At 42.8% G+C, this 20,928-nt stretch overlaps 1 protein-coding gene across 2 annotated transcripts in view; it reads left to right on the forward strand.

Annotated features, from left to right (window-relative positions):
* LOC108712232 (PH and SEC7 domain-containing protein 3) overlaps positions 1 to 20,928 on the forward strand; it is a 291,364-nt gene that overhangs the window by 6,421 nt on the left and 264,015 nt on the right. For both annotated transcript variants that reach the window (XM_041561322.1, XM_018254300.2), the window contains exon 2: positions 2,408 to 3,235. In XM_041561322.1, coding sequence (XP_041417256.1) covers positions 2,519 to 3,235 — 717 coding nt within the window. In that variant the 5' untranslated portion in view covers positions 2,408 to 2,518. The remainder of the gene's footprint in view (positions 1 to 2,407; positions 3,236 to 20,928) is intronic.

Genomic DNA, 20,928 nt, shown 5'->3' on the forward strand with positions numbered 1-20,928 from the left:
TACGCAGTGCGTATGCGGTAATTTACGTGTTAAATCCGATTATGCGGATGAACATGCGTATAAATCACCAAGTTGGTGCAATTGATAGAGTTGATGCAATAAACGCGGATTTTCATGCGTACCTTCAACGACATATGCGTAAATGTCTAATTAGAACCAATTGAACTCAAACCTAAACAGGTTAGAGTCAATGCTAATTAAGTCTTTAGAACCAACATCAGAATTGGAAGTTTTTAATAGATACATAAAGATAACTTTTTATGGAACCCAAGTGCCCTGGAGAATAATGTTGCAGTTTACATATTTGGGAGGTGCAGTTCCCTTACTTCCAGAGAGCACAGAGGATGTTGAAGTGAATGGACATGAGTGCAGGTAGAAACGTGAACTACTTTTACAATGCAGATCTGGACTGACCTGAACAGTGCACCCACTTTTATGACCCAAACATACTAAAGTTTATCGATCTATACGGCGAGATGATGGGGTGGCAAAAAGGTTGAATGTTCCAGGGTGGGCCATATGTTAAACATATCTAGGTATGGTTTGGTTACAACCCACAACAGGGTTGCATCAACCCATTCATTGCTTAGAAATATCAATTTGTGAATTGTCTGGGAAAGGAACACACAATGGAACACATACTCAGCATGTGAAAATCAGATAATGAAATTGAAACTTACAGTATGTGTTACTTCTTCATTTTAAGGCTCCACAACGGCAGATTTACTAAAGGGCGAAGTGACTAACACTGGCGACAATTCGCCAACGTTACCAATTTCAGGCACTTCGCTGATTTAATAAGGGGCGCAGGTGTAACTTTGCTAGCAAAAGTGACAGAGGCTAGCACTCATTTGCACCCTATCACAGGCTAATGAATGTTACTCCGCATATTCACTAAGATGCAGATTTTACTGAACGTTACCCCTTTCTGATAAGCCTAGGGGTCTGGTGGCCCCCTCTAGAGGGGGGGGTAATGTTAAGACTTACCCTGGTGGTCTAGTGGGGACTAGGGGCTGGCAGGGACGCCGCAGCCCTAGTCCTCTCCTTTCAGCAATGCTTCTTCCTATGGCGTGAATGGTGCACACTTCCATCCCGCCGACCCAGTCCGACCCTGATTATATATCAAGTGACTCTATGAAGTCAATTTACTTTGTACTATCATGAATTAAAAAGTTTATCAGTAGTAAGAAGTTACCTGTGTTTTTAAAAACTATTAGAGCCCAAGTTATTGAAGATGTAAAAAGTAAGTGTAAAAACTCATCCTCCCATCAAGGGCCCACCTGGTAGAGAGAGTTGTGCGTAATGCATGTTTATTTGCAAATTGTCAGTTCTATACACAAATGTATAAAAGCATTCCAATGCTAGTGATGCCATCTCCCTGCCTGTGTCTTTAGACACTACCGTGACAGTAGAAAGTACAGGCACCAAGTTCTATTGTGCATGCTCCTTCATTAAAAAGCTAATTTGCATTTCATTGATCTGACTGGTTGAATCAAATTAGTCAGCCATATCAATGATATGTAAAGAAATGCAATGCCACTTGTCACAGTGCACTGACACAACCAACAGGAAGGGGGTTTAATTTGTCTGGCTAAGAGGGATCATGGGGAACCTTAACAAGTGCAGTCTTTAACAACACTATCTTTTTCTACTCATTCCACAGGAAAAGTAGCAGGGTTGTTGAGGACTCAATAGCAAGTCCCTTAGAAGAATTGGTTAAATATATTTTAATCCCTCTAATTATAGGGTGGGAGAAGATGTGTCCTGCAGATCTCTCAGGTGCACTGGATGATGTACAACATCTTTTGAGGCCTTTCTGCTGAATCAGGGTATAATTGAAAGGAGAAGGAAAGCTACTGAGGAAGTTTATTGCCAATAGATTATTCACAACTGTGCTTTAACACTATATTTATTCTGCAGAATGCTTTACCATACCTGAGTAAACAGCTCTAGAAGCAAACAGCTCTAGAAGCTCTCTCTGTTTCTTTAGGATATCAGCTGCCATATTAGCTTGGTGTGACATCACTTCCTGCCTGAGTCTCTCCCTGCTTGCTCATAGCTCTGGATTCAGATTACTGATTTGAGAGGAGGAAGGAGGGGGAGAGGAGCTAACTGAACATGCTCAAGCCTGAGCCCTGGAGGCTTAAGCTGAAAGAAGGAAGTGTAATGTAGAAGCCCATGTGTACACAATAGAAGGAAAGAAATATGGTGTTTCTTATGACAGAGGACTCAGATCAACATAACATTGATGATTTACTGGTGTATTTATATAGACCTTTCTGATAAAGCTTACTTAGTTTTACCTTTCCTTCTCCTTTAAGTGTAGGTTTGCAATGATAATTGTATAGTTATTTAAATACATTAGGAGGATTATAATTAAAGTAAAACCTTTTTACATTTGTTTAAGGTATGGGGGTGTGCCAAAGGTGAAGCCTACTTCAGGGTCACTCCGGGCTCGATTGAGTACTTTTCCATAGTAGAATAGACATTTATCTCTTGTCAAGTTCATGGCAAGGAAATGGCAGAGCAGCAAAAGATGAAAACTTCCTTCCTCTTTATCCAGCTGCAGTCACCAAGCAAATCTGCTGAGCGTTCACAAGAGGCGTGTATCTTGCCAGCAGTGAGCAGAGAAGCATGTGACACAACGAGGCCAGATCCTCCTGTGAGAGAAGACACACATACTTGTTACAGTAACTTAGAAGGAAACCAGAGTGCTCTGGACTGTGCTCCTCACACTGGCATATCATGTGTCAGCATCTGTACAGAAATGAACAATGGCACAGAAAGAAGCCCACTTGCAGCTAAGGCATATGCTGTGCCACTTACTAATGCCAAGAATAAGCACATCCTCCTTTCTCACGGCACATCTTTGGATTATCAAATGAACAAACTGACAGCATACGATACAAGTTCTGTCCCAAATCAAAATAACTTTGCCTTGGACAGACTTTCTTCCCCTCCTCCCTGCCAGAGTTATGTGTCTAGTTGGAATACAATGGATCACCACCAGAACAATATCAATGGAGAAAGGGTATGGTGGAAGGCAGACGTCTGTAAACCCACCCTTGTAAAAACACCAAACATTTTAAAAAGCTCTGAATGTAAAAGCTTTCGAGATGCTGTGGCAGAGAAATCAGCCAAATTAGCAGGATTTACTGAGCCAGCAAAGGAAGAAATTCTAACTGCAAACTATACTGTGCAAGTAACTACGGCCAGTCCTGTTAAACTGGAAAAGGTAAGTGATATGATTTAATATGATTACAAAAGATTACACTATAACATTCAGACATAAGAGTCCTAAAAGAGTGTATCCTTTAATTGTTGTATACATTGCCTACTGTTTATGATTATGTACAATTTTCTTTGCAGTTTTGCTTTTCGTTAAAAACTTTGCTTGGCGAAGAGTATACTGTATAGCTGCAGCTGCACTGAATACTCCTTCTTCACTGTGTTCAGGAATCTATGCCAACTTTAGAACTTGTGTTCGATTTTGCCACATATTCACAGGAGAGCGCTTTGTGCTGTGTAGCGAATCAGCTGGAAGACATCACTTCTGGAGCTGACACTGATGTTTACAGTTTCTTAAATTACATGCAGCCCAAAGATTTAAAGGGAAATGATTATCACATATCATATCCCATAGCTATAATACCATTACTTTTTTAACATGAGCTATAACAAGTTAAGTTTTATTTTTGAGGCATTAAAGTTAGCTTGATAGCTTGATAAAACCTTGATCTTCCTCTAGGCTTTGAAGAAGACTTTTCCTTTCTGTGGTGTTAATTTCTTGTAGTTTATAAGTAGCAGGCATTGAGTCATTTGCTGTGAAAACATTGAAGGGGAATGTATGTTAGTCGGTTCAAGTTAGTCTACTGACAAGTCTCACCCAGGGCTTTATTTAGATAAAGTAAAAGTTGTGTAACAGTGGCTGTGATTCAATTTTTTTCTAGAAACTGCAAGCAATGAAATAGCAGTACCAGAGTATAGATCCCCATGCCAAACCATGCCAAATACCTGGAATAAAGCAATAACTTTTGATATCTCTTTTTTTCAACTAGGGTTATCATCTGTCCCCATTACCTGGTTTGGACCCTGGGCAAAGGTGTCCCAAAGCAATCTCCCACTGCTGTCACTCCCATCACAATGCCCCAGTGGCTGTGACAAGCTACTAGGGCTCATTTAACAACATTGGGCAAATTTGCCCATGGGCATTTACCCATAGCAAACAGTCAGTTATTCAGTGTCGTAAGTAGATGATGCTGGGCCCCACAGCAAATTCATTTTAGGGGCCCCAACATATCCAGAGGTTGTCCTGTTTTACCAATATATAATTGCTCATTAATTATGGCCTTATGGGCCCCCATGCAGCCACAGGGTCTGCTTACTCCCTTGTAGTTATTGGCTTTTTTAAGTCAGCTGCAGGTAGAACAATGAATGCAACAATATAAAATGATCGCCATGGGTTAATACCCATAGGCAAATTTTCCCAGCCCCAATCTCCCCCAAGTCTGTCCAAGATGAAGGTCTGTTGGTAGCCAGAAGTGTCATTGTTCTCTGTCATTATTGCTTGTGTTTAGGCTGCATAGTCCTGACTTTTCTATATTGCTGATTCTCACAAAAGGCTGGGGTTGTTGGAGTCAAAGTTCAAGTGCATTTATTCAAGTAGAATAAATGGATAAAATAATGAAGATATGTACTATTGAGCAGTATAGAAAAGAGTGAGAAGTGAAGATCAGTAGGACAGCATCACAGTGTAATGGAATCTACTCCAAGTCTTCAAGATGGCGTCCAAGATGGCGACCGCCTGCCTCACCACATGGCTCCTGCCGGGCACAGGTCTATGACCTCATCTCCTTCCCAGTCCAGGATTGGTCGTCGGCGACGGAATGGACGCCGGCGTCTAAATCGGGCGCCGGCGTCAAGACGTCAGCGTGGGGACGCTGGCGTCTGCGTCTGACGCAAGCGCGTCAAAATTTGGCGCCAACCCAGGGACTACTTAAACTCACTTCCCCTTCCAGTCCTTGCCCAACTATAGGTTCCTGCTACAGTGTTCCTGGGTGTTATTATCTATTTTGATTCTTGTGTACCGATTCCTGCCTGTTCTTCGATTTTGCTTGTCTTCTGCCTGGTCTGACCTTTTGCCTGTATTTTGACGATTCTTTGGATAAACCCTTTTGTACCTCGAACCTGGTCTGGTCTCCTCTTTGGTCTACACTATTACTGTGCCTTCGGGCCCGTTACAGTATAGTTGGGCCATGGACCCTTCGGAGGAGACTCCAGCTCCACCTGATGTCGGTGGTGCTATCCGCGGTTTGGCTTCCCGCATGCAGTCATACGAAGCCCAGCAGACACACTTCGGTCAGGCTCTTGAAGCTATCCTGGACAAGTTGTCGGCGTTGTCACCTGTGGCCCCGGTCCCTGTGGCCATTCCTGCAAGCCCACTTCAGCCTTCGGAACCTCGCATTCCTGCGCCTCCCCTCTACAGCGGCGATCCTGTTGCATGCAGAGGTTTCATCAACCAGTGCGAGATCCAGTTCGCCCTGCTGCCAGGTCAGTTTGTATCTGAACAAGCTAAAGTGGGGTACATGATTACTCGCCTACAGGGGAAGGCTTTGGAGTGGGCATCACCTTTGTGGGAAAAGAGGGATCCTTTGATTGACGATGCCAGTGCCTTCATCCGTGAACTTCGGGTTGTCTTTGATGCCCCTGGCCGAGCTACGGCATCCTCTGCTCGCCTGTTCCAGATCCAGCAAGGCACTCGCTCTGTTCCGGAGTACGCCATTGAGTTCCGCACCCTAGTGGCGGAGACCACCTGGAACAATGATGGGTACCATGCCGCCTTTTACAACGGCCTAGCCATGCGGATCAAAAACGATTTGGTCTCCCGGGAAATTCCTTCTCGGTGGGAGGATCTGGTGGCGTTGGCCATAAAGGTTGACACCCGACAGAGGGAATTTCAACTCGAGCTCGACAGAGAGCGTTCGAAGAAGTATCCCCGGTTCCAATCCACCCTGGCTCCTCGCTTTCAGAGACCCCTACTCTTCAATCCGGCTTCTGCTTTCCCCTCTCCTACTCCTGCGGCTTCTGCTTCCTCTGCTCCATCTACTGAGGAACCCATGCAGATCGGACGGGCTCGTCTTTCCGAACAGGAGAAGCTACGGAGAAGGGCTGCCGGCCTATGCCTGTATTGTGGGGGCAAATCACACTTCGCCCATGAATGTCCTGTGAAGCCGGGAAACGCCAGCACCTAGGTAGGTTTGGGGAGACCTATCTGGGTGGTGTTTGTCATTCTCCCCAACCCTCTATTCAACGTTTCCTTCTTCCGGCACAGATCCAATTCGGTTCCCAGAAGATCCCAGTGCAAGCTTTCCTGGACTCTGGTGCTGCTGGAAATTTCTTGGACAGAGTTTTTGCTGCTCGCTATGCGGTTCCTCTACAACCTTTGGCTTCTCCTCTGCGAGTCTTGGCTATTGATGACCGCCCTCTGTCTTCGGCCATTATTTCTCAAACCACCGTCGAACTTTCTCTTAGAGTGGGCACCATGCATCTGGAGAGATTGGCCTTTCTAATCATCGACTGCCCTTCAACTCCACTTGTTTTGGGGCTCCCCTGGTTGTGTACCCATAATCCAGTCATTGACTGGACCTCCGCTCAAGTCTCCCGCTGGAGCCCCTATTGCCAACAGAACTGCTTGCCTGCTGTGCCCCTTATCAAAGTTTCTTCTATTTCTCCCAAGTTGACCCTTCCGTCCATCTATCAAGATTTTGCTGACGTCTTCAATAAGGGCTCGGCAGAGATTCTTCCTCCTCATCGACCCTATGACTGTCCAGTCGAACTTCTTCCTGGTTCCATGCCTCCCCGGGGTCGCACCTATCCTCTTTCCCCCTCTGAGACGGCTGCCATGAAGACCTACATTCAGGAAAATCTCCAAAGAGGCTTCATCCGCCCTTCTTCCTCCCCTGCTGGTGCTGGATTTTTCTTTGTCGAAAAGAAGGACGGAGGTCTGCGACCATGCATCGACTATAGGGGGTTAAACAAAATCACCATTAAAAACCGTTACCCTCTCCCCCTAATCTCCGAACTCTTCGATCAGTTAAGAGGGGCCAAGATCTTCACCAAGCTGGATCTTCGGGGTGCCTATAACCTCATTAGAGTTCGTGAAGGGGACGAATGGAAGACCGCCTTCAATACCCGAGATGGGCATTATGAATATCTAGTCATGCCATTTGGACTATGTAACGCCCCCGCGGTCTTCCAAGAGTTCGTGAATGATATATTCAGAGACCTGTTGGGGCAAAGTGTTGTTGTCTATCTGGATGACATTCTTGTCTTTTCCAAAAATCTCCACGAGCATCGCTCCCAAGTGAAGGAAGTTCTTCTTCGTCTAAGAAAGAATAATCTCTTCGCTAAATTGGAAAAGTGTTCGTTTGAAGTGTCCTCCATCCCTTTTCTTGGGTACATCATCTCCCAGCAGGGGTTTCAAGATGGATCCAGCCAAGGTTTCAGCAATTCTTGATTGGCCCCTCCCCACAAGTGTCAAGGCTATCCAGAGATTTATTGGCTTTGCCAACTATTACAGACAATTTATTAAAGGTTTCTCTTCCAAAATCTCTCCTATCCTGGCCCTCATCCGCAAAGGGGGTAAGCCACAACACTGGCCTCCTCCAGCCCTGGAAGCCTTTGAATCCCTGAAAACTGCCTTTTCTTCTGCACCTATTCTCAGACACCCTGATCTTCTTCTTCCCTTCTTCCTCGAAGTCGACGCCTCAGATGTGGGAGCTGGAGCTGTCTTGTCACAGAGATCTTCCTTGGATGGGAAATTGCATCCCTGTGCATTCTTCTCTAAGAAGTTTTCCTCCTCCGAGCAGAACTACGATGTGGGGAATCGTGAGTTATTGGCAGTGAAACTCGCCCTGGAGGAGTGGAGACATTTACTGGAAGGATCCTCCATTCCCGTGACCATCTTTACAGACCATAAGAACCTCGAATTTATCCAGTGCCTCAAACGTTTGAATCCTCGACAAGCCAGATGGTCACTATTCTTCTCCCGTTTTAACTTCGTCATCACCTTTCGTCCTGGCTCTAGAAATAGAAAGGCTGATGCTTTGTCTAGAAGTTTTATCCCTGAAGTTCCCTGTTCCGAAGATCCTGAACCCATTGTGCCTTCCTCCAAGATCGTAGCTGCCCTATTTCCCTCCTTGGCCTCGCAAATCCTTTCCGCTCAAGCTTCTGCTCCGGACAATATTCCTCTAGGGGTTGCCTTTGTTCCTCCTGATTGTCGCCAGTCTATTCTATCCCAGGCTCACAGTTCTAAACAGGCTGGTCATCCCGGAGTAGAGAAGACTACCGAACTCCTTTCTCGCCTGGTGTGGTGGCCATCCATGAAGAAAGACGTCAAAGACTTTGTTTCTTCTTGTACTATCTGTGCCATTTCCAAGTCTGGACATTCTCCCCCTAAAGGACTCCTTCTTCCATTACCTATTCCATCTCGTCCTTGGACTCATCTTGCCATGGATTTTATTGTGGAACTGCCTGTCTCCTCCGGTCACACTGTCATCTGGGTTGTCGTTGACAGGTTTAGCAAGATGGCTCATTTCATTCCCCTCCACAAACTTCCCTCTGCCCCCGAACTTTCCAAGCTTTTCATCCATCATATTTTTCGTCTCCATGGGTTTCCTGCCGAGATCGTCTCTGACCGTGGGCTCACAATTCGTCTCTAGGTTTTGGAGATCCTTATGCAAAGCTCTCAACATTTCTTTACAATTTTCTTCTGCCTATCACCCGCAATCCAATGGAGCTGCTGAGAGAGTGAACCAGGCGTTGGAACAATTTCTTCGCTGCCATGTTTCCCTGTGCCAAGACGATTGGTCGGATCTCCTTCCCTGGGCTGAGTTCGCCCATAACAACGCCTTGCATTCTTCATCACATCAGTCCCCTTTCTTCTGTGTCTACGGTCAGAATCCATTGGCGTTTCCCCAGGATCTTCTCCTCACCAATGTTCCTGCCGCCAAGACCAGGCTGCCCACATGATGGCGATTTGGGCTGCTGTTGCCTCTAATCTACAGAAGAGCTCTCTGATCCAAAAGAGGTTTGCCGACAAGAAGAGGATTCCTGCTCCGCCCTATGCTCCTGGTGATAAGGTCTGGCTTTCCACCCGTAACATCCGCCTGAAGATTCCTACCCCAAAGCTTGGTCCCAGATTCATCGGTCCCTATCCTGTCATTGAAATCATCAATCCGGTGGCGGTTCGTCTTCAACTCCCCCCAGAGATGCGGATCCCGAATGTCTTCCATGTCTCTCTCCTTAAGCCTGCTGTGTCTCTTTCTTCTTCTTCTTCTCCCCCAGCTCCAGTCCTGGTTGACAATCACCAGGAATTCGAAGTGAAGAGGATTTTGGACTCTCGTCTTTCCAGGGGCACTCTTCAATATCTCATCGAGTGGAAGGGGTTCGGTCCCGAAGAGTGCTCCTGGGTCAGGAGCTCAGATGTCCATGCGCCCATCTTGGTTCGTAGATTCCATAAATTATTCCCTCTCTCCCCTAGACTCGGTGGTCCTGAGGCCCCCCCTAAGGAGGGGGGTACTGTAATGGAATCTACTCCAAGTCTTCAAGATGGCGTCCAAGATGGCGACCGCCTGCCTCACCACATGGCTCCTGCCGGGCACAGGTCTATGACCTCATCTCCTTCCCAGTCCAGGATTGGTCGTCGGCGACGGAATGGACGCCGGCGTCTAAATCGGGCGCCGGCGTCAAGACGTCAGCGTGGGGACGCTGGCGTCTGCGTCTGACGCAAGCGCGTCAAAATTTGGCGCCAACCCAGGGACTACTTAAACTCACTTCCCCTTCCAGTCCTTGCCCAACTATAGGTTCCTGCTACAGTGTTCCTGGGTGTTATTATCTATTTTGATTCTTGTGTACCGATTCCTGCCTGTTCTTCGATTTTGCTTGTCTTCTGCCTGGTCTGACCTTTTGCCTGTATTTTGACGATTCTTTGGATAAACCCTTTTGTACCTCGAACCTGGTCTGGTCTCCTCTTTGGTCTACACTATTACTGTGCCTTCGGGCCCGTTACACACAGACAGTGAAAAAAGAAGAGAAAGGGAATGGAGACAACAGCAGACAGAAAAAAGAGAGAAACTAGAAAAAAGTCAGGCTAAGAGGTACTGCCACTGAGGGCGAGTATGTCTTGCACCTGCTCCCTCTATTCTCCCATGCCCTCACTTGCTCACCCACCTGTTTGCCAGCTCCAGTGCATTTATAATATTTTCTTTTGGCTTTAAACATGAAGTTTACACTGCATTTATAAGTCTGGCTATTCTGTGCACTTAATAGATTGAATTTATATTCCACTCATACTGCTGGCGATTGTATGAGCATTAACCGTGAAACTTACTGTCCCTGCACCCCATCCCAGTGGGATATTGTTTGTTTGTTATTTCCCTTACTGGAGCCCCTATACCATCAACCCCTCCAGCAGCCACTGGGTCTACTGCTCTACTGTTTGGGATAAGTGTGTGCTTCTTACATCCAATGCCTATTTTTTCTTTTTCGTTTTATTAAAAAAACACCGGAATGCTTTAAAAATGATGGTATAAGCTTGACAAGCAATCCTGTTTCTAAAAACCAAAGGGAAAAAACAAGAAACAACTTAAGACAACAGTCAGAGAAAATGGTGTGCTTTAGTATGCATACGAAAGTAACATTTCAAAAGGCTGCTCATGACCAATCTTCCCCTATTCTTTGGCTGTGCTTTTTTATGTGTAGTATTTCCTGTCCATTTACTCTTACTATACATTGCTATACCATGTAACAATATATCAATTTGCAGTTAGTTAGAAAGAAAGCACACTGAAAGTGGCAGAATCTGGTCTTCAGAGAAAAGCAGATGACTAGTGTAATTCACAAGTAAAAGCGCTGTCAGAGATAAACTGTCATGTAAACTGTTTCAGAACCAGCTGATTGACAACATGTACTGTTTGCTTTGCTTATAAACCTGTCACTGGCAGGAACTGTTTTAAACTTTTCATCAGTTATTTATTAATTTATTGTACTGTTCCTCCCTACTCAGAATGCAAATGTCTTAACTTTACAAACTTCTACTTAGATTATTAATCTGATTACTGTATGAACTCTTTTGTCCCCTCCAGACAGTTTATCTACTTTCTGATAGGCCTACCCAACCAACCACAGCCAGATATATATTGGGTAGATATTGTATTCTGATGGTTCTGAGGCCGGTCAAAATAGATTGGAAAAGATCTGCTTGTTTTGAAAATTGCCAATGTATGACCACTTTAGACATTGACAGAGTTCAGAGTTGAAATTTGTATGTATGTATGTTTTGATTTATATAGTGCTACTTATATACACAGCACTGTACATCCAATAATAAATGCAAATCAATACAAAGTACAGTTGCATTAAAGATTAAGAGCAAAGTGTCAAATAGGCAAGAGGAATTAGGTCCTTGTCCTGTACAATTTACAATTTAAGCCAGTGGTAACTTGCAAACACAAATAGGAGGATATTAAAGGAGAATTCAACCCATAATTAAAAAAACCCTACCCTACATAGACCCCCCTCCCTCCTCCCTCTCAGCCTAGCTGCCTCCCCCCGCCCGGGCAAATGCCCCTAACTTTTTACTTACCTCTCTGCCATCTTCCGGGTCTTTGGTAAGATGAGACTGAGACTAGCAAAGTGGTGCATGCGCAGTTGGAGCAATTTACCGGATTGTGACAAAAGGGTAAGTAAAAAGTTAGGTGCATTTGCCCGGGGGGGGCAGCTAGTCTGGGGGGAGGAGGGAGGGGGTAGGGTTTTTTTTAGTTATGGGTTGAATTCTCCTTTAATTGCTGTAGGTGGTTGACACTTCAATATAAATGCCAGTTCCCAGTTCAGATGTTATATGAGTGCTCACAAAAACCATACATTTGGAATGCAGAGCAATTCCTCTGGAGAGAATCCTCCCTCAAGAGACTGAGGGAAGATTTTCTTCAGAGGAATTGCATTGCATTCCAAATGTAAGGCACAGCAAGGCAGTAAGGTTTAAGGCTGGAAACAGCATAGGGGGTGCAATAAAGCAGTTGCTCTGAAGGGAGTGGAGGAGTCCACTAGGAACATATGGAGAGACAAGAGAAGAGTTGTAGTGAGGTGCAGAGGAATGAAGGGCTTTGAAGTTATGAGAAAGAGTTTGTAAGTTATTTTTTGTTTTATGGTAAGCCATTATAAGGACTTCAGCAGGAAAATAGCCTGTACCCTCTTGGATGTGGGGAGGAGGATTCTGGCAGCAATATTTAATACAAACTATAATGGGGACGGAAGAAATCTGGAAGGCCAGTTAGTAGCAAACTGCAGTAGTCCAGCCAGGATAGGATGAGAGGATGCATGAGCATCTTAGTTGTTACTTGTGAAAGAAAGGGACCAATTTTGGCAATATTGCATAAAAAAAGTTACAGGTTTCGACAGTGGTCAGAGAAGGATAGAGAGGGGTCAAATATTGGTTGGCAGAGTAAAAGAGCATGCCATCAACAAAGATAGTAAAGGAGGGAGCAGGACCAGGTTTAGGTGGAAGATGGATTAGTTCAGTTTAGTCAGACTTCTGAGGCTGGGAAGAATTAAGTCATGCAGAAAGGGGCATAAAAAGTGGAGCTGGTCTGTGTTAGTAGAGGTTAAAATCCGATTGAGAATGGACTCTACTTTGTTTTTGAAAAAATCAGTCCTGAGGAGAGTGTATGAAGTTGTGGGATTCTGTTAATCAATGAATTGAATGTAGAAAACAGGTATCATGGATTGGATTTGTTATTGTTTATGAGAGTACTGCAGTACTTTTGTTTGGCCTTTGACAGGGTAGAATTGAGACATTTCCTCCACATACGTACTGCATATCTTATAGAAGAGCATTTGGGTTTAAGCAAGAGTTTGCTTAGCTTGTAAGGGTGCAAATGAGTCAGTGATGTGAGCAAAGTTTTGTAGATCTATGTTGTGTATTCCACTTTAAATGTAAGTCTTTAAGTCTGTAAATGACATCCACCCATACAGAGAGAGAATGGAAGATCTGAAGGGTATACACCTCAAAACAGTTGAATGAGAAAACTGGAGGAATAAGAATAAGTTTGAACCGGCAGAGGGAGTTGCAATCCTTTTTATTCTGTCATACTATCTGAGAATAACCAACAGAGTACAAATCAGCTATATCTATATGATAGTTAACAATGATATTTTGACATACATTTTAATTTCGATGAATTAGAAAACATTCCAAACTGGAACCATCTTCCATAGATGTCAATATTTCTGAAGAAATTCCAGACACTGTTGTTGCTCGACAGTATAAAAAAGGTGCTGTAAAATGGGGTTAGTCATAGCCGTAGGAGTTATCATGGGCACAAAATCACATTAAAATTTGTATTTAGCTCTTCAAGTCCCGTTGGCTATCACCCCTGCTACATGCAGAGCTGTATGAAGCACAGCTTTGCATCCATTTCTCATTTACTTTTTACTTTGCTCATTTTTGTAAATACAAACAGGTGTATTGCTCCATACATTTGTCATATCAACTGACCATTAAAAATTATTACAAATTAATTTTTTTAAGAACTCTTTTTATTTGTATGACGCAGACATACCGTATATACTCGTGTATAAGCCGACCCGTGTATAAGCCGAGGTACCTAATTTACCTAAGAAAACTGGAAAAATGTATTGACTCGTGTATAAGCCTAGGGGCCCCATGTCAGATTTCAAAATGTGAATGTGTAAATGTGTAATCATGTTTTATGGCATAGAAATCTATCTAAAACTATTTAAAAGAGCCTCCCCATAATTCCATCAGCAGGAACATGACACTGCAAAAATATGCTTACCCTGAGAAGGATCAGTGTGGGCCAGGTTATAAATAGCCATTGAACCTCACATACTGGCACCCAGTACATTTGAATGTTGGAGTTCCCTGTGACTCCCACCATAAGTCACAAGCTTGGCATGTTTCTATCTGACAACAGCAAGAACTTGCCAGGCAGCATTGTTCTCCGCCCTATGTACCTGGCGTAATGATGACAGAATGAAAGGGGAGTGACAAGGCAATTTATATGTACATGTACAGCTCCACAGATAGCACTCTGCTGCTGGCAAACTTGGAATCAAGCTTTAGGACCTTTTAACAATGGCCGCCAGGGGCCCTGTGAAAGAGCTGCAGGACGGTTCACTGTGTCCACTCTCCGGGCGGCGCGTCCTTCCCTGCCGGCGTAGATACCGTAGATATGCCCAGCAGTGCGACCCCCTGTGACCCGGCCCCAGCAGGACTGTCTGTGACGCCGCCCGGAGCAGGTCCAGGAGCTCCGGGCGGCGCGTCCTTCCCTGCCGGCGTTCGCTCCCAAAATGGCGGCGCCCATGGCCGCCACGTGGGTAGCGGCCGGCGCCGCTACCCACGTGGCGGCCATGGGCGCCGCCATTTTGGGAGCGAACGCCGGCAGGGAAGGACGCGCCGCCCGGAGCTCCTGGACCTGCTCCGGGCGGCGTCACAGACAGTCCTGCTGGGGCCGGGTCACAGGGGGTCGCACTGCTGGGCATATCTACGGTATGACCCGTGTATAAGCCGAGGTTGAGTTTTTCAGCACATTTTGGGTGCTGAAAAACTCGGCTTATACGCGAGTATATACGGTAGTTATTTTACAATTTTCAATAGGTCTTGTAGTTTTTTAAATAATTTTGTTCAGCAACTCTCCAACTTAGAATTCCAGCAGCCATCATGTTGCTAGGGTCCAACTTGCCCTAGAAACCAAGCCTGGTTTCAACAAGAGACTGGAAAATAAATAGAAAAGAAAGGTTAGTATAAAAAGTAACAATACCAATTAAAATTATAACCTCACAAAGCAAGAGTAGTTTAAAGAGAGTTATGTTTTTTGAAAGAGTTGTTTGTTGTTTCAAACCCCAATTTGAAATCTGAAGAGGTATAGAAATAAAAATTATTGAGAAGAGGAATAAAAATTATTTAGAATTATATACGAAATAAGAAATAGAAACAAATTTAAATGTTGCTATGAAAAGGACATTTTATAACATACTAAAACTTAGAACTACCGGTACTCATTTACCTGTGTGTTTCTACATGAGAAATGACACTGAACTGTGCATCTGGTCATAGAATTCAAACATGCATTGGGGCAGAAGGAGAATATAACAGCGACTATCCCTGTAAAAAAGGACAGTTGACAACTGAGATCCTATTTGGCCACTCCTACCTACAGGAATCTGGTCAAAATACAATCTGCTTATTTGATTTTTAAAACTTTACTTTTCCTCAAGGCACTTAAAAAAACAACTTTACTATTTTAAATCTGAACTGTCATAGTCAAAATGTATGTATTTCATAGATACATGAATACAATATTATGAAAAAACTGCCCAGTGATAACTGCTTTATCAATGGAAAAGATAAGCAGCATTCTGCAGATGTAACTATTTATGTGGGAATTCCTCCATGCCCTTTCTGTAGCAGACAATGTTTTAAACAACTGACCAGTGGAAACATGTATTAATGATTATAACCAACATTACATGCACATGACTACTCCCACACCAACCCCTTGGAAGACTGTGTGCATAACAATTGTTATTTTGTCATTTTCTATAAAAAAGACCTGTGCGATTTCTAATTTTAATACAAAATTTAGAGAAATTATGTAAAGATTTGCCCTTCTCCAAACATGCTTGTTGGTATCTTATGTTTGATTCCTAAATTAAATATCATGATAGAATTATAGATCCTAGATTTGTTTTAAACCTATGTAGACTAGTTAGACTATCTCTTCACAAAACTGTAAGCTCTATTGGGAAGTATTACTAAATGGCGAATTGTCGCCAGCGACCACTTCGCACTCATTGCTACACTTAGGTGCAATTGCGCTCAGATTACACTAATTCACTGAAATGCGGAGTTTCGCCATGGGCGCAGAACACTGGTGACTTTTCAGTGTTTTACTTCGCCAATGCGAGCATTTGATAGTGAAGATGCGCTTTGCATAGGGCGGGAAAAGTTGTATGGACGTCTTTATGTTAAATGTTGGCGCATATACTTACAAATTACACTTTTTAAAACACATGTCCAGCGAACCATAATAAAGACAATAGAGTTATTCTAATGCCCTACACATGTGCCCATTGTAAAATTAATGTTCCATATGTTTGCAAATGTATGGGGAAAACCGGTTACCCAAAAAAGTTTGTTAGGTCTTTTGCAGGCAATCAGGTTGAAAAAAGTAAAAGACGCCAGCGTTTTTTGGACTTTGATGCATTTTAGGCTCACAGAATATAATGTAAGTGACAGAAGATTGAGGAAGATCAAGCTACTTTAATGCACTTCACCTGGTCTGAGGTAAAGAAGGCAACTCTGGCGCAAGAGGTATTTAGTAAAATCCGCAATTTGACTAATAACGACCGTTCGTTAGATGTTCATTTTTGACAGCATTTTTTATTTTTAACACTGTAAAGGTCTAGATTAGTGGTTTTTAAGTCCAAGCTTCATTTAAAGGGGTTGTTACCTTTTCATCAACTTTTAATATAATGTAGAGAGTGATATTCTAAAACGATTTGCAATTGGTTTTCATTTTTTATTATCTGTGTTTTTTTACTTATTTAGCGTTTTATTCAGCAGCTCTCCGGTTTGCAATTTCAGCTATCTGGTTGTTAGGGTCCAAATTACCCCAGCAACCATGCATTGATTAAAATTAAAAATAATAATGACTGTAATTTTTTAACTTTTACAGAAATTTTAATGGGGCATTGACTCCCCATTTGAAAGCTTGAAAAATTCAGAAGAAGGTAAATAATTCAAAAACTATAAAAAAGAATAAATGAACGCCATTTGAAAATGTGCTTATAATTTGGCATTTTATAAAATGCTAAAATTTAACTTAAAGGTGAACCACACCTTTAAGGTCCAAAATTTCATCAGGGCTCTTAAAGGGCATGTAAAGGCAAAAATATAAAATCCCATTTTTACTTTCTTTAATGAAAAATAAATCTCCAATATACTTTAATTAAAAGATGTCTACAGTTTTTATCATAAACCTGACTGTATGCAGTGCAATTCGCCCTTCTTTTACTGCTGTTGATAGGAATTGTCAGATGGTCCCCAACTGCTGTGCAGGTAAACGATCATACTTTCAAATGGCAGGGGGAGCCCCCCCACCTTACTTCCCAGAACTCGAGCAGCATTGTTGGATTCCCTGTAGAGATTTGTATCCAGAGACGCAGTGCAGTCTCTATATTATGATTATTAATCAGTCTTGCTGTATTGGCTTCTATGGCAGATATTATTTGACTTGTGCTGTTTTGATAATTTATGACGATCCCTAAGCTTAACCTCCCAACTGAAGCCCAGACCACACTGAGCATGTGCGAGTCTTGATATTGCAGAAATGTCTAACAAAGTTACAAGATGACAGCCCCCTGCGCCAACTTTGAAAGCATAAATCATTTGTCTTATTAGGCTGCTGGTGCTGTAAGTTCATGTTTATATTTAGTATACATAATGCAGCATTTCTAACATTATTCTATTTTAGACTTTAGTTGCCCTTTAATAAAGTTACAGATCATAAAAAAATTTCTTCAGCCGTACTTCTAAGAACTTATGGGACAGCAAAGGAAGAAAGCCATACAATGGTACATACACGGGAAGGCCTTCTTTCAATTGTTCCAATCACATAATTAACAATTTTAATATATCTTGGTAGAATGGGTCAATTTATCAATGGTTTGGGGGCCCTAAATTGAATTTGCTGTGGGGTCCACCAACATCTAGTTACGACTCTGGCCAGAAGCTAGGGGAGAGGTTCGAGTTTAGTGACAGTTCATTATGGGCTAATGCAGTTATTTGGACCACTCTGTATGGTTGTGAATTGTGCAATTTGTCAACTAACAGGTCCTCTGTGTATAAATGAATGACCTGTGAATATCCCTACAAAGATTCCAAGTATGTCCACACAACTTATTTATTTATTTGCAATCGTTTTTCATTTTTTATCTTTTGTGTTTTTTATATTTCAATAGTTTTTATTGTAATTTTCTAATATGTAAGGGGAGGGTACAGAAGGAAAAAAGGTGAGTGGAAAAAAAGGGGGGGAATAGCCACATAAAGGGTACATTGTCATATCTGCATTGAAATAGTGCACCAGTTTACCATGACATAACACATTTTTATTTTGACATACACATTCTCATCTTGACATTATACCAGGATATCATTGAGCATAATATCTACATTATACTCATGATTATAGTACACTTTGTGGTTGTAGGGTAATGCCTTCTTACATGACTGTCAATGGGTTCCTCTAACTGTGTTGCTTAACCCGCTAGGCGGGGTATGTGGATGTGATATAGTAGTCACTGGGGGTTCTTTGCTATATCTGATACCCTAGCTGTGTTGTTTGTATGTGTCTGTTTCTTTATATAGAAACCAGCGTAGCCAGATATCTCTGAAGTTTTGTTTTTGTTTCTCCGTTTGTGCTTATTCATTTATCTTTCCTAACCATTCCGATATGGAGGGAGGGGCTATTGTCTTCCATTTGCTAGGTATGAGTATTTTAGCTGCGTTGAGCAGTAGTCTTTCAAGTGTAGAATCCGGTGGTCTATCACTGTTGCCTATTTCTAGATATAGTAAGGAGTGTGTCGGGGTGTAGAATACATCCTGTCCCAGTATCTGTGAGCAGCAGCTTAGTACCTTGTCCCAAAAGGGACAAAGCAAGTTGCAGTACCAAAAGATGTGAACCTCAGTTTTGCATATCCAGCATGTGTTGCTGGCATCAGGGTATATCTGTTTTAGTTGTTGAGGAGCTTATAGTTCATCTCTTGTATTTTACAACAACGCAAGCTGCATAGCAGTGCCCTCATTCCTTTTTCAATATCTTCTTCCGAGAGGTTTAGGTCTAAGTCTCTTTCCCATGATTTGACAAAATGTAAGTGTTTCCTATACTTCCTTCGGCTGTGCTTGAAGTCTGTACATGGTTGATTGTATGTTTCTGTGTTGTTACAGAGTTGTTCGAAGGTAAGGTCTTTTCCTATGTGAGTGTTACCGCCTACGTAATTGTAAAAATGTTTGATCTGGTAGTATTGGAACTCAGGCAGGATATTGGTTGGTCTGGCTTGTCTCAGCAGTTCTAAAGTGGCTAGTTGGTTGCCTGTCATTAGGTGTACCGTTTGGAGATGTCCTTCTACTAACACTCCTTGAATGTATTTGGTTTTAAAGCGGGTGGGAAGGCTGGGTTGTTGGTCACCAGTGTGAGGGTGATGGTGAGGTTGAGAATTTCATACGGGTTTTTACACACAACTATTTTGAACCCCAGAATCATTTCTATTACAATGGATTTGTCATTTGAATGGAACTTTAATGGGGTTAAAAACCACACTAGCACACAAGACTTGTATCTACAGGGCAAGCCCTTGCAAAAGTTTTTACTGCGGTGGTGCAACGTTTCGGGGCTCCGCCCCTTTGTCAAGCTAGTGTGTTTTTTTGCTCCAGTTACTAGGAGGTCACCGTATCCTCCATCCACTGTGCACCGAGCAAATCTATACATCTATACAACGGGTGTGCGAGGGTCTACTCCAATTGAAGTACTTTAATGGGGTTGCCATCCTCAGTTGAAATTTATAATCAATGATGATTTCTCTGACGTTGGTCCTTTTTTACACCATGCTAATCCTATCCTTTAAGCTAAGGTACAAGAAGATCTATGTTAGTTATAATTTTATCACAATTAATAAATTACATTTATCATATTTTATCAAGTACTGCACAAAAATCGCCACTAGGCGTCAATGTAATGATTAACTCCGAAACTCAAGCAACAGCAGTATGCTAGTAGCCATTTTATCATCTGCTAAATATATATATCATTTTGTTAATCATGCTTGTACATTTTATTAGGTTTTCTGCACTCCTACCTATGTTATACACAAGGCATGGATTATATTTCCAGACCCTCACGCTCAGTGCACACCCATGCAATAGATTTATTCAGTAGAAATATGTTAGTGTGTCCTATTCAGCTACGGTACAGAGACCCTAATGGTGGCCATACACAGGCAGATTTAATGGTGTGAAATGACCTCTGTTAGCATGCTCCAATAAGATACTTATTATTATATTGATGGGGTGCAAATGATCGTATCATTCCCATATCGTACCAAGAGCAGATTGGACAGTTTTAACAAATTTTCATTCTGAAATTCTGAAATTGGTCAGTGGATGGGACAAACCGATAATTATTATTGAATTATCTTTCACTGCACATGCCTTTTGGGAAACTAAACAAAGTGTGGTAGAATGACTAGGAAAAGGTGGAAAAAGGTCACTCTAGCCTTTAATTGCTCCCCAGGTACTGAGATAGGCTCCAGGAAGGGAGTTACTAAACAGAGACAGTGCTCTATTTAAAGACTTTAGTAGCCAGGGACTGCATTCTGCAGATCCAGTCCAGAGATTGGAGTTCACCTTCCACAGGAAAGCTGTCCTGTGAAAAGGCTATTTAAAGTTAATTAGAATGGGAGAGAGTGTCTCTCAGCAGGGCACAGCAGGTAGGAGACCTGGCTGTGTGAGGAACTCCCAGAGGAGCTGGGAGTGCTGTCTGTGTCTGCCTGAATCAGAAAGTGACTGGGACCGTGAGTTGGTCAAGCTTGAGGCAACGTGAGTGAAGGAAGCCAGAAAGCTGAAATCTTACAGGAAAGAGTCCTGTGAGTACAGGGGTGAGCCACAACATTGTTTTGTTTGCTGGCAGTCCACAAGGGGCCCAGCCTAGTTAGGGACTGCTCCAAAGTTGGAAGGTAGTGCCCAGTGGGCTAGGTTTTGTTTTATGATTTGTTTGTATGATACAATGGTCACCCCTGTGTCTGTGGATAATTCACTGTTTGTTTAAAGTGGGAAAATAAACTGCTGTTTTC

Source organism: Xenopus laevis, chromosome 1L, assembly GCF_017654675.1.
Source record: "Xenopus laevis strain J_2021 chromosome 1L, Xenopus_laevis_v10.1, whole genome shotgun sequence".
Lineage (NCBI taxonomy): Eukaryota > Metazoa > Chordata > Amphibia > Anura > Pipidae > Xenopus > Xenopus laevis.